The sequence below is a fragment of the Scyliorhinus canicula genome, chromosome 6 (genome assembly GCF_902713615.1).
Source record: "Scyliorhinus canicula chromosome 6, sScyCan1.1, whole genome shotgun sequence".
Taxonomy (NCBI): Eukaryota; Metazoa; Chordata; class Chondrichthyes; order Carcharhiniformes; family Scyliorhinidae; genus Scyliorhinus; species Scyliorhinus canicula.
In genome coordinates, this window is record NC_052151.1 from 159,925,036 (window position 1) to 159,940,017 (window position 14,982).

The 14,982-nt window shown below is 48.5% G+C and overlaps 1 protein-coding gene across 7 annotated transcripts in view; it reads right to left on the bottom strand.

Annotated features, from left to right (window-relative positions):
* The window catches only part of sntg2 (syntrophin, gamma 2), a 1,464,242-nt gene that overhangs the window by 188,055 nt on the left and 1,261,205 nt on the right, over window positions 1–14,982 (bottom strand). For all 7 annotated transcript variants that reach the window (XM_038800365.1, XM_038800367.1, XM_038800366.1 and 4 more), the window contains one exon: window positions 8,260–8,387. In XM_038800365.1, coding sequence (XP_038656293.1) covers window positions 8,260–8,387 — 128 coding nt within the window. The remainder of the gene's footprint in view (window positions 1–8,259; window positions 8,388–14,982) is intronic.

Genomic DNA, 14,982 nt, shown 5'->3' on the forward strand with positions numbered 1-14,982 from the left:
CTCCTGTGCACTGTGACTGACAAAACCCATCATGAACATCTCTTTGCCTTCCCCAGGAAGTCCACCTCCGGGGTTTCGCTCCCAACATGGCTGGCAGCTCCAGGACCCGTTCTCAGCCGCAAGCATGTGCGGCTCCACAAGGTGGACCCATTGGTTGAGAGGTTACAGCTACTCCACGCGAACCCACAGTACGCCTACGTAGCGTACCCTGATGTCTACCAAGACACAGTCTCCCTCCAGGACCTGGCACCAGCTGGGTCCCCACACACCCCCCCCCCTCCCCCGCCCCAGCGCCACCCTTCTTCCCCCCAGCATACCCCACCACAGCCCGCGCTCCAGGACGATCCGCCCTCCCCTTGGCCCCACCCGAAGATGAGGTCGACACGCTCCCGGAGTCCCCGACGACCGAACCAACGCCTGAATCAACACCACAACTTTGTCGCTCGCAATGATGGATCAAGGCGCCCGACCGTCTAAATTTGTAACCTCTTTCTTAAAATTTAAACAACCTGTAATTTTTAAACAACCTGTATGTAAATAGTTTCCACCACCGCCGCTGGACTCTTTTTTTTAACTGGGGGTGAATGTGGTAGTCACCACTGTTGTTTTGTGTATATTGCAACAAACGGTATTACGGTAAGGCCCCTGTACTACAGGTACGGGGTAGCTCCTGCCTGCTGGCTCCGCCCAGTAGGCAGAGTATAAATGTGTGGGCTCTCCGAGCTGCAGCCATTTAGGCAGCAGCTGCGGGAGGCTCCATATCTCTGTGTAATAAAGCCTCAATTACTCTCTACTCTCGTCCCGTCGTAATTGATAGTGCATCAACCTATTATTGCATCTCAAATGCAAAGCCACATGAGGTCAGATGCAGTGTTGAGGAAGGTTGTTGGCATGAAAGGTATACTCCTGGGTAAACAGGGGAGAAATCTGGAATTCAAGCCATTGCAAACAATTGAATTAACAGTACAAAACAGAGTTCTTATATGGGGGATATGAGTCATCTTTCCTCCATGCTGGCAGTGTCAATATTGGATCAGCTGCATGAAGGACATCCAGGTATTGTTTGGATGAAAGAGCTCCCAAGGAATTATTTCTGGTGGCCTGGGTGAGACTCACAGACTGAAGAAAGAGTAGGTCAATGTTAGTCTTCTGCTAGGATATGAAATATCCATATCTTCAACCACTTCACCCTTGAGATTGGCCAAAGCAACCATGGCAAAGAATACATCTTGATTTTGTGGGACCAATTGAAGGGTATCTGTTCCTTGTCCTCATGGATGCACATTCCAAATGGCCTGAAATAATGATAATGCAGTTGGCGACTATGGAAAAGAATATCTGGCCGAAGTAATTGTATGGTTTAGCAAACTGGAACTGGTTAGCGATAACGGGACTCAGTTACCGTCAAAAGAATTTGTGGACTACCTTCGAAACAATGGCATTCAACATATAAAAACTGCACCGTATCATCCTTCCACAAACAGTTTGGTGGAGAGGCTAGTACAGTCATTGGAGAATGCCATCAAGCATCAAAGGCCGAAAAACCATTAGCTAAGAGAGTAAAACAAGTTTCTCATTTCCTACAGAAACTCCGGCCATGCAACAACCCAAAAATCACTGGCAATATTGTTTTAAAAAAGGAAGTTGAGAACCAAGTTTGATTTGCTCTTACTACCAGACACTACTACCATTAGAACAGTACAGCACAGAACAGGCCCCTCGGCCCTCAATGTTGTGCCGAGCCATGATCACCCCACTCAAACCCACGTATCCACCCCATACCCGCAACCCCCTAACCTTACTTTTATTACGACACTACGGGCAATTTAGCATGGCCAATCCACCTAACCCGCACATCTTTGGACTGTGGGAGGAAACCGGAGCACCCGGAGGAAACCCACGCACACAGGGGGAGAACGTGCAGACTCCACACAGACAGTGACCCAGCCGGGAATCGAACCTGGGACCCTGGAGCTGTGAAGCATTTATGCTAACCACCATGCTACCCTGCTGCCCCCCATGCTACCCTTGTAGAGCGACAACTGAGAAAACAAATTACTTGCCACGAACAGACATCAAAACCAAGAGGTTTTGAGCGAGAGTTTTGACAAGAAACTACTCTTCAAGCTAGAAATGGGTACATGCCACAATACTTGCAAACACAGGGCCTATTTCATATACACTACAAATCGATGATGAGAGAGCTTGGAAGAGACACCCTCAAATCCTCGCTTCAAAAAGAGAATTTGCAGAGTTGGTATCTGAAAGGCCAATGTCAGACACTCAAGGTTTGGAAATCCCTGGGCCTATTCAGATTCTACACCAGTTGAACCAGCACCATCTGTAGAAGCTGAAGAAGAACCAACTTTATCCGATGATGAGCCTGAGCCAAGTGTGAACAGACCAGCAAGAGCATGAAAGCAAAGATTCCTGAATGACGGATTCTGCCTGAGTGGAGCCAACATCCACTTACTACAGGAGTAAAGGGGGAGGGATATTGTGTATTGTAACCAATGCACTCTGTGTAGTATGTCACATGATTACTTGGTGACATCATCAGAGGCACTTGGGAGATTTTCCCTCGCTTCCATCTTAGATTGTGAGCAAACAATACTTCCACCCCAGAATCGCCCGGGGCCAGCGTCAATCCCGCCCCCGCCATGTCCCGAATTCTCCGCCCCCCCGAGATTCGGCGGGGGCGGGAATTGTGTCACGCCAGTCGGCCTGGCCCGTGATCGGGGCCCACCGATCGGCGGGCGGGCCTGTGCCGTGGGGGCACTCTTTTTTTTCCGCCCCCGCCATGGCCTTTACCATGGCAGGGGCGGAAGAGGCCCCTCCACTGCGCATGCGCTGGTATGACGTCAGCAGACGCTGACGCTCCGGCGCATGTGCGGACTTACGCTGGCTGGCGAAGTCCTTTTGGCCCCGGCTGGCGTGGCGCCAAAGGCCGTCCACGCCAGCCGGCGGAGTGGAAACCACTCCGGCGCGGGCCTAGCCCCTAAAGGGGCAGAGAATTCCGGGTAGGGGAGAATCCTGGCTGTAGTCTTTACAGAAAAAGTCCAAAAGTAGGCAGCTTCCAATGGGCTTCCTTCTCCAAATTTACTGTCATACTGCTTAATGACCATCAAAGGCCCTTTTCCTCAGTCTTCTGAGAAATCCCAAGCCGAACTCCAGCAACGCAACTCACTCCAGTGATTCCTTCCCCGGCCACACCACGACGAGTCTTTTAAGGTTCTTAAATTTCTACAGGTTCCATCTCTTCAACCAGGGATGTCTTCCCACCTGCATCTTGTCTTCAAGCTAATAGAGGAAAAATAGTCCTCTTAACTGCAGCAGCTGCTGTTCCTGTCTCCCTGAGATTGCTTCTCTGTCCAGCTTTCTTAAACATCCGACTGAATGGCTGTCTGTAAGTTTGCACAAGGCAAGAACAGCTGCCTTTCTCTTTGTGTTCAGGTGTGAAATATGGCACTTGGGTTTGACTAAGTTTTGATCTTCCCATGGTCACCATCACCCGCCCTGTTGCCTGGCAGAGCGCAATACAACTTGACTTTAACCATAAATTGAAAGACACAATTCAAAATATAACCATCTTATGAAATCTTGCACATCGATCATGAAGACATGGTGAAGACGAAGGGAGAACTCTTTGAGGTAATTATGAGAAAGCTCTATCAGCCCACAAAGGTGGGGCATAAATTGAATTTTCAGCCTTCGGCATTTTCCCTTGGTCATCTCCTTGCTTCTGCTCATTGCCTTCCTCCTGTGCTTCTTGTATTTTAATGCCATTTGTGACAGCAAATTTCACATTATGAAACAGAGTATGATGATACAGTAACAGGGTAGTTGTTATGGGAGACTTTAACTTTCCTAATATTGACTGGAAAAGATATAGTTCGAGTACATTGGATGGGTCGTTCTTTGTACAATGTGTGCAGGAGGGTTTTCTGACACAATATGTTGACAGGCCAACAAGAGGTGAGGCCACTTTGGATTTGGTTTTGGGTAATGAACCAGGCCAGGTGTTAGATCTGGAGGTAGGTGAACACTTTGGAGACAGTGACCACAATTCGGTGACCTTTACGTTAGTGATGGAAAGGGATAAGTATACCCCGCAGAGCAAGAGTTATAGCTGGGGGAAGGGCAATTATGATGCCATTAGACATGACTTAGGATGTGTTGGTTGGAGAAGTAGGCTGCAAGGGTTGGGCACACTGGATATGTGGAGCTTGTTCAAGGAACAGCTATTGCATGTTCTTGATAAGTACGTACCAGTCAGGCAGGGAGGAAGGGGTCGAGCGAGGGAACCGTGGTTTACCAAAGAAGTGGAATCTCTTGTTAAGAGGAAGAAGGAGGCCTATGTGAAGATGAGGCGTGAAGTTTCAGTTGGGGCGCTTGATAGTTACAAGGAAGCGAGGAAGGATCTAAAGAGAGAGCTGAGACGAGCAAGGAGGGGACATGAGAAGTCTTTGGCAGGTAGGATCAAGGAAAACCCAAAAGCTTTCTATAGGTATGTCAGGAATAAAAGAATGACTAGGGTAAGAGTAGGGCCAGTCAAGGACAGTGGTGGGAAGTTGTGTGTGGAGGCTGAGGAGATAAGCGAGATACTAAATGAATACTTTTCGTCAGTATTCACTCAAGAAAAAGATAATATTGTGGAGGAGAATGCTGAGACCCAGGCTATTAGAATAGATGGCATTGAGGTGCGTAGGGAAGAAGTGTTGGCAATTCTGGACAAGGTGAAAATAGATAAGTCCCCGGGGCCGGATGGGATTTATCCTAGGATTCTCTGGGAAGCCAGGGAAGAGATTGCTGAGCCTTTGGCTTTGATTTTTAGGTCATCATTAGCTACAGGAATAGTGCCAGAGGACTGGAGGATAGCAAATGTGGTCCCTTTGTTCAAGAAGGGGAGTAGAGATAACCCCGGTAACTATAGGCCGGTGAGCCTAACGTCTGTGGTGGGTAAAGTCTTGGAGAGGATTATAAAAGATACGATTTATAATCATCTAGATAGGAATAATATGATTAGGGATAGTCAGCATGGTTTTGTGAAGGGTAGGTCATGCCTCACAAACCTTATCGAGTTCTTTGAGAAGGTGACTGAACAGGTAGACGAGGGTAGAGCAGTTGATGTGGTGTATATGGATTTCAGTAAAGCGTTTGATAAGGTTCCCCACGGTCGGCTATTGCAGAAAATACGGAGGCTGGGGATTGAGGGTGATTTAGAGATGTGGATCAGAAATTGGCTAGTTGAAAGAAGACAGAGAGTGGTAGTTGATGGGAAATGTTCAGAATGGAGTTCAGTTACGAGTGGCGTACCACAAGGATCTGTTCTGGGGCCGTTGCTGTTTGTCATTTTTATAAATGACCTAGAGGAGGGCGCAGAAGGATGGGTGAGTAAATTTGCAGACGACACTAAAGTCGGTGGAGTTGTAGACAGTGCGGAAGGATGTTGCAGGTTACAGATGGACATAGATAAGCTGCAGAGCTGGGCTGAGAGGTGGCAAATGGAGTTTAATGTGGAGAAGTGTGAGGTGATTCACTTTGGAAAGAATAACAGGAATGCGGAATATTTGGCTAATGGTAAAATTCTTGGTAGTGTGGATGAGCAGAGGGATCTCGGTGTCCATGTACATAGATCCCTGAAAGTTGCCACCCAGGTTGATAGGGTTGTGAAGAAGGCCTATGGTGTGTTGGCCTTTATTGGTAGAGGGATTGAGTTCCGGAGCCATGAGGTCATGATGCAGCTGTACCAAACTCTGGTACGGCCGCATTTGGAGTATTGCGTACAGTTCTGGTCGCCTCATTATAGGAAGGACGTGGAAGCTTTGGAACGGGTGCAGAGGAGATTTACCAGGATGTTGCCTGGTATGGAGGGAAAATCTTATGAGGAAAGGCTGATGGACTTGAGGTTGTTTTCGTTAGAGAGAAGAAGGTTAAGAGGTGACTTAATAGAGGCATACAAAATGATCAGAGGGTTAGATAGGGTGGACAGCGAGAGCCTTCTCCCGCGGATGGAGGTGGCTAGCACGAGGGGACATAGCCTTAAATTGAGGGGTAATAGATATAGGACAGAGGTCAGAGGTGGGTTTTTTACGCAAAGAGTGGTGAGGCCGTGGAATGCCCTACCTGCAACAGTAGTGAACTCGCCAACATTGAGGGCATTTAAAAATTTATTGGATAAGCATATGGATGATAAGGGCATAGTGTAGGTTAGATGGCCTTTAGTTTTTTTTTTCCATGTCGGTGCAACATCGAGGGCCGAAGGGCCTGTACTGCGCTGTATCGTTCTATGTTCTATGTTCTATACAAAAGATTTTGGCTGGGGTCTACTGTACGACATTCTGGACAGATCCCAGAGGTTGTATCCGTTTTTTCAGTGAACCTAAGAGTACTAGCAATGACACTAGTGGATGCAAAAATCTCTTTGTACACTTGCTCTGAAGTTGTACAGAGCTGTTGTAGAGTTGCCATGAACCCTGATTCCAGAAGATAGCTTTCATCTTCTGGGAACCGACCTTGCGCTGTTATTTCCGTATCAAATAGTGCAGGCACAGTGGACGGTTTTAAAATAAAAATGTCAAGGCTGCATCTCAGGAAATGGAAATCCATCTGCTTGACCTCACGGAACTAGCCACAGACGTACAGCATATTGATGGCAACTCTTATAATTCATGAATATTAATTGTGTGCAGGAGCACAGAGGGCTACACAAATGCCATCAATATTGTTCTGGACTTTGGGGAATCCTTCATTGTGATAAAATGCAATTTGTCTGCACTTCAACAAAGCTTTCTTGGTTGTGAGCACTTTCAAACGTCCTGAGGGGACAAAAGATCCAACATAAATGAAGTTCTTTCAAGCTGATTGTCCGTGGGGAAAGTGGGAAAGTTGCTATTTCTGGCAAAACAATGCATCTGTCACCTGTTTGAAACATCTGTGCACGACTAACTGACTGGAAGTAACTGTGTCTCCTGTGGCCGCCTGGAATGAGTCTGAAGCATAAAAAATGACAGCGACACTGCCTTTAACAACAATCGGCAGTGCTGTCCTTAACCTGGAATTCACCTGTAGATCAAACTACTGCATGTGCCAATACCTTCTAGTAGCCTGCTGATGAATCTTAACCTCCACTGTTTCTCAGTCTTTCATTTTTATTTATAAATTTAGAGTACCCACTTATTTTTTTTCGAATTAAGGGGCAATTTAGCATGGCCAATTAACCTATCCCACACATCTTTGGGTTGTGGGGGGTGAGACCCACACAGACACGGGGAGAATGTGCAAACTCTACAAAGACAATGACCCAGGGCCAGGATTGAACCTGGGTCCTCGGCGCTGTAGGCAGCAGTGTTAGCCACTGTGCTACCGTGCCGCCCCCATTTCTCAGTCTGACTTGACTGTAACATAAAAGCAGATGTGTGCATCGTGCTCAGAAAAAATACATAAAATGACTGAGTTCTCTAAGTCTTTAAGACACCTGACAATGAAGCATGATACCTGAGTTTCCCCCAAAGATCTATCTTTCATCTCCCTTTATTTATTATCTACCGGCTGCCCTTTGGAAACATGAGCCAAAGACATGTTGTCAGGTTCCATATGTACATTGACAACATCCAGCTCAACCTCACCACACCTTCTTCAACCCTCACATTGAATCTGGGTTATTTACAACATCTTTAATCTGCACACTTATCTCGCCAACAGCAACTATTATTTAATTGGATTAAAGATGTGCCTTTTTAATAAGTCAACATCTTAAACATAAAAGAACAGAGAAGGGCTGCTGCATCTCAGATGCAAACCATTAAGTTGTATATTACACAGAGCAATCTTCCTGTTATTATAATATAGGGTATGATTTGACCTACTGTGAGCAATTTGCAGAGGATTTGTTAACATTAAAGAGCTGGGAAACAGTTCTGTTATTAGATGCAATTTCACATTCCTTCTAAAATTGAACTCATGTTTTTCAAAGGGGAAAGCATTGAACTGCTTTTTGATTATACGCCAGTATGTTTGACGCTGCAGTTGGCCGGTGTGGGTAATAAAATGTGATATTTAGCTTCACTTTACATGTCTCCACATATTTGTGAACATAAGCAAAACGTGTCTTCTCGCAAATGTATACACTGCAATGGGAATATAATATTTTTTCATCTTTGTAAAGGATGCTGCCCCATAATGTACCTCAACAGCTGTTTGCATACAATATCAGCAAGGTTCCAATTTGTTCAGTCTTTGTCTCTCTGGATTACAAACCTCAATTGATCTGCTCCAGCTCTGTACCTCGAGACACGAGCCATCGACAAAGGGACTGATAAGGTATCTAGCCAACGCTTCTCATATTTTGGTTCATTAGCTGAAGGTGAAGAAGGTGATGATGGTGCCTGCATAGAATAAAGGAAAAGCATCAGAAACAGCATCTAATCTGAGAGCTACTGCAGTGCATCGAGTATTGGCTTCTGTCAGGAATAAATCAGAGCACCTTACATTATTGATATCCAGAATTCATAAATAACGAATTATACAGATAAAATATAAAAAACATGAACAGCCTCGAGGGTCATGAGTGATGGCTATTATATCAATTTTTAAAAATCAGAAATGGATACTAACAAGCCTCTATGTTTGTTTGGCAATACGTCTCCGTACCTGAATATAAGACTAATATATTGAATGTTTATTCCATTCTTTATTGAATTTCCCCAGCAACATGTGGACAGACTTTCAGGCAATATCCTTAGGCAGAGCAAAGCTTAAACACTTTTGAGTTCAATTATAAGTTAAGTTCCTCCCATCACCCACCCCTCCTATTTAGAATTAAAATAACATTAAACTCATGGTTCAACATTGAAGCTTAACAGCAGTACAGAAAAGATAAACATTCTCTTTTGGGGCTGGTTTAGCACAGTGGGCTAATCAGCTGGCTTGTAGTGCAGAACAATGTCAGCAGTGCGGGTTCAATTCCTGTACCAGCCTCCCCGAACAGGCGCTGGAATGTGGTGACTAGGGGATTTTCACAGGAACTTCATTGAAGCCTACTTGTGACAATAAGTGATTATTATTATTATTTTGTGAACTCCATCATCATTGTTCGACTATCATCAATGCTTTTGTTTGTAAGTTACATACTGACTCTATGGTTCAAGAATGCGACACAGTTGCCGAATTCCAGGATTGGCTCATCCAAAATTTAAAGCATTTTCTCCCTCAAGGCTCCAATGCCTCCTCTAGCCGCGCAACTTTCCGAAGATGTTAACATTTTCTGCTGGTGACCGGGTTATTTGGCAACCATTTGGCATTGACCAGCAACAGATCATACTATCTTCTGTCTTTAAAACACCTGACCTGACCACTTCAGTTAACTTAGATTCCTGATGGGTATAAGTGCGAAAAGTTACACCATAATAGATTCTGATAAGAAGTCAAGACGTAACTATTAGAAAACTATATAAGAACAGTGCACCTGTTTGTACGTTCGAATTCGGAGCAGTAGGAGAGGAAGGGTAAAACCTACAGTTAGATTCATGCTGGACAAAGGTGTTTGTACATGTGGGGGTTGGTTAAGTTCCAACTGTGTTTCTATTGTGGGTTAGTGCTGCTGCTTCACAGCGCCAGGGACCCAGGATTGATTCTGCCCTTAGGAGATTGTTTGCATGGAGTTTGCATGTTCTTCCCTTGTCTGCGTGGGTTTCCTCCGGGAGATGCAGTTTCCTCCCACAGTCCAAAGATGGGGAGATTAGGTAGATTGGCTGTGGTGAATTTTCCCTTAGTGTGCCCAAAATATCAGGTGAGATAATGGGGATAGGGCCAAGGTGTGGGCCTAGATAGGGTGTACTTTTGAAGGGTGGGGCAGATTCAATGGGCCCAATAGCCTCCATCTGCCCTGTCGGGAATCTATGATTCTATTTGATTATGTCCTTTGTGTTCAGAGCGGGCTACAAGGCAAAGAGTAAATAAGCCAGCATGAGGGCGTTCCAGGGCAGCACGGTAGCACAAGTGGATAGCACTGTAGCTTCACAGCCCCGGGGTCCAAGGTTTGATTCCCCGCTGGGTCACTGTCTGTGCGGAGTCTGCATGTTCTCCCCGTGTCTGCGCGGGTTTCCTTCGGGTGCTCTGGTTTCCTCCCACAGTCCAAAGACATGCAGGTTAGGTGGATTGGCCATGATAAATTGCTCTTAGTGACCAAAAAGGATAAGGAGGGGTTATTGGGTTACGGGGTTAGGGTGGAAGTGAGGGCTTAAGTGGGTCGGTGCAGACTCGATGGGCCGAATGGCCTCCTTCGGCACTGTATGTTCTATGTTCTTAGGAACTGGAGGCCTTTTTATGGTATGAAAGCTTTCTGTTCTCAGTTTAGCTGAATGTTGGCAGTTGAAGAAGGACATCAGGGAGTGAGCATCTTTCAACTCTTCCAGGGGAAAGATAGGACAGGATGAGAACTGCAAAGGTGCCAGCTTCCCAAAGAATCAGTTACTGTCCAGATATCCGGGGAATTGGGATAGAAAGAATGTCTTAAGACAACTTAAGTCAAGAGAACAGAGACAAAGGTATTGTTCAGAAGCACTCAAGGAAGAGTAAACAAAGTGTTCTGAGTTAAAGAGAGGATTGTAGTAACCAGATTTAAAACGAGAAAGCAGACTTCAGTGGTAAATCAAATGTTTGATGCAATTTTAATAGAATGTGGGAATCAAGAGTTAACGCAATTGTGAACAGTTTGTAAAACAGTCAAGGCAAATAAACCCTAAAGCGGGAGGTGTAAAACCTGGATACAGGATTCGTCTTAAAAGTGGAGCGGAAGGTTTGTTTAAAAGAGTCATTTGGAAAGTTTGGACAAGATTTCGGAATTGAAACCACTAATGGAAAACGTTATTCTGAGAGAAGATTTTAAAGATTGTTTTGGCAGTGGAGTTTGGAAACTCTTTTGTGACAGTCATCTGGCAGGATTCCGAGGAGAATCCACAGACACAAATTTTGGTTCAGAGCTATGTGTGCGTATTTCACCATAGCCAATCTGTGTGCTTAAAGGTGCATTATGTTACTGAGACCATTGTAATTTATTTAAGATATACAGTATAATCAGTGTTAATCTTAAAATCGGTGCATATTTGTTAAACTAAGGGGGAAACATCTGTACTATAATCCAACTTTTTATGTTGAATAAATTTTTTTTTCTTGTTGTTAAAACTGATTAGTGGTCCTGTGACTCTCTCCTCCTGCATTTTTAGAAAAAAACAGTAAAAGTTATGAGGTGTAATTCTCCACTTCTGACACGAAGTGTTGACACTGGCACAGGATTGGTGGACTTCCACGACAGCAAAACTGGTGCTGCAGCTGGACCGATTCAGCTACTGTTAAGGAGCTAGCACCCAAACCATGTGGAACACAATCAATTCCAATGAGAAATAGTGTGGGATTGGTCAGTTTCGCGGTGGACACTCAGGAGGATGACAAACTGCAGCCACATAGACATCCTGCACACTTTACTCCCCACACACACCACCCCAGCCAACAAGATGGCAGCGAGGAGAGCGACCCCGAGATTCACAGATGCCGAGCTGGAGACCCTCCTGGACACAGTGGAGGAGAGGTGGCCGACCCTGTACCCCGTCCCAGGAAGGAGGCTGCTAGCCGCCACCCTTCGCCGTTCCTGGGCGCAGGTGGCAGAGGTGGTGAGCGCAGTCAGCAACAGTGTCCAGACCAGCCAAGAGCGCCAGAAAAAAACTGCATGATCTCCCCAGGGCTGCCAGGGTGAGTAGGCAACACTGTGCACCTGACACTAACTCGCATCCCACACACCCGTAACTCACCGCCCCTCCCTCACCCGGAGGGTGGCAGAACCCCACCTTGCACCACGTGCTGGCATCCATACTGGCTGCCATGACTGAGTGCCCTGGCCACTGAGGGCACCAGCTACCCACCCCTTGGGCTGCAGGCATCGGACTGTCTAACACTGTCATTTTCTGATCCCCTTCACCCCCCCCCCCCCCCCCCCCCTCACCCCACCCCACACCCCAGGCCAATCACAATCACAGGGACTGGGAGGAAACTGGAGGGGGCCCGCTGGACCTGCGGCCCATCACCGTGGCAGAGCAGAGGGCATTAGACGTTGTCAGCAGCCCAGAGGAAAAGGAAGTTGCCGGGGTGGAAATTGGCTGCGGGCAAGGAAGTGAGAGCCCGCTGAGTTGGAGGTCCCCGTGACACATGTATTACCCCTCCCCATACCACCCCCACATCACCCTCACTACCCCCACACCACTCTCACCCTCACCCACCCCCATTTTCACACACATTCTCACCCCCATACCACCCCCCCCCCCCCCCCCCCCCCCCCCCCCCCCGGTGAGCTAAGCAATGGCGATGAGAGCAGCTTGGATGGCAGCCCTCGACCCGAGACTCAGGACACCTCAGAGCTCGATCTGGGAGTGACACGGATTTCCCATCACAGCTGTCTCCAAAACCTCCCTCATCCCGGAGACACTTACCTCGGTTGGGCACTCTAGTGAAGAGGCTCCTGGGACTCTATCTCCAGTAAAGCAGGTGGAGGTAGGAACTCCCGAGGGAGTGGACGGTCGGAGAGCAGGCCGACTCCAGGGACTAGCTGCCGGCCAGATGTGTTTCGGGTTTCTGGAACAGACAGCCCCATCTATAGTGGAGATGCAGTCGCAGAGCCTGGGACTACACGATGGGTTGTCGACGAGCATCCAGAAACTGCAGGTGCAGCCGGAGGAGTCCAACCGTGTGCAGGAGGAGGAGGTGGTGCCGACAATGCATGCCACCTAGGCCAACACCGCGCGGGTGGCGTCCTGTGGTGCAGGCATTTGGGGCCATAGTTTCGGCTATGGATCAGCATATCCAAGAATTCTGAGCAAGCGCTGGCCGAGGCCCAGGATAGAGTTGCTGCCTCACAGGCAGCCATGTGCCAGAGCTAGCTGAACATCACAGTGGCACTTCTGAGTGTGGTCCAGTCACAGCAGGTCATGGTTGGGAACCTCGGTGGCATTGCCCAGGTGCTGGCCAACGTGGCGCAGATACAGAGGGAGGTGGCCCAGTCCAGAAGGAAATAGCGCAGTCACTGGCTGATGTGGCACAGACCCAGAAGGTAGTGGGACAGTTAATGGGTGATGTGGTGCAATCCCAGATGGAGTTGGTCCACTCCCTGTGCTCCATGGTCGCGAGCATGCAGACCCTTGTCGAGGCCAGAGAGGGCCTCCAGGACTGGCAGCACCAGGTGGCAGGTGAGTCTCCGGTGATAGCACCAAGACATTGTGTTAGGGCCCGTAAGGCCATAAAGTTAGACACCAGTAAATTTGGCATGGGTGCAGGGCACAGTTTAGTGATAGGACCTATGGCACATATCTGTATGTACTTTGAACATTAAACACCTGTTCACACTGTTACAACCTGACTCGGTGCTCTGTCAAATGGGTGTGAGGGGTGAGCTTGTCTTGGCTGGCAGCAAAGGAGGTGCGCAACGGGAGGATTGGCGGATGTTGTGGGTGGCCTGGGCTCCCCCCTCCCCCCCCCCCCCCCCAGTGCTCTGGACTCCCCCCTCCGAACGTCCCCACCACCACCGTCACCCCAGGGATTCAATGGCACCGTGTGATGCAATGGCCAGCTCGCGTGCAGGGATCACACAGGTGGACGGTGGGAAGTGTTACCATGGGCAGGAGTCAGACTTTGTCAAACGATGTGGAGAACCAGAACTCATCACAGAGCGGGTTGGCATCATCCCCCATCCCATGGACAAGACCCACTGTTACTGCCAACCCAGGGCCTGCAACCCGTAGTGAAGCATGGCACGGGCGGTGGCTGGGGGGTGGTGTGGGGTGGGATGTGGCGCCCTTGCCCCTGGCCAGTTACCCCCCAAATCTGTGAACCAGGAGGTGGTCATAGCGTCCCATATGCGTTGGCCCTGGTGCACACGTCATGCGGCCTCCATTGCCTGCCTGAGCCCCATGGCCTGCCCATCCTGCCCCTCCCCAGCATCCTCCTCATCTGACGAGGCCTGGTGTTCATCTTCCTCCTCCACCATATCGACCCTCTGATGTGCGATGTTGTGGAGGACGCAGCGCCGCTCGATTATGCACCTGGTCGCTGCATGGGCGTTGTAGCGGGTCTCAACATCGGTCTATGGCCTCTGGATAGGTGTCATCAGCCACGACCGCAGTGGATAACTGCTCACACGCAGGGGCCAACTCACCAGCCGGGGGCTGGGGGGGCCTCGCGAACATGTCATCGAGTGTGCCAAGATGAAGGTGTTGTGCACACTGCCCGGGTATTGGGCCGGATATGCAGCTGATGGTGATTTATCAGCTGCAAGTTCATCGAGTGGAACCCCTTTCATTTTGTGTAGAGCGGTCTGTCATCTTCAGATGCTCATAGGCGGACATGCATCCAGTGGATCAACCCCTGGACCGGGGCAAGTTGGCGATGGCAGCTAAGCCTGCTGCCCGTGCATGCTGAAATGGATGTATTGAGCTGACTGGGCATATAAGTCCTCCATGATGGCGGGGCCGCACCGATGCACTGAGGTCTGTGAGGTTTCGGACAGTTCCCCGGACTCGGCGCCTTGGAAGGACCCCATCACCTAAAGGTTCAGGGCCACTGTCACCTTGATGGCCACCAGGAGCGGGTGTCCTTAACCCACACCCAACAGTGCCAGGTGTGCCATGATCTGGCAGATTTACGAACGAGAAATAATGCTTGCCAAATCTACCGTAATTCTTTGAGGATGCAACTAGGAGAGTTGATGAGGGGGGAGCCAATGGATGTGATGTATGTGGGGCTGGAGTCTCTGCTTTCGGGATTCTCCATTACGCCGACAGGCGTGGGGCTGTGCACAATGGGAAATCCCATTGGCCGGCTGGTGGGTTGAGAATTCTGCTGCCGGCAGGGGTGCTGATGTGGCGGGAAGCAATTCAGAATTCCTCACCATGCATAAATATGCATGGCAAGGAATACGATTGATTCCCGAGGGAATCC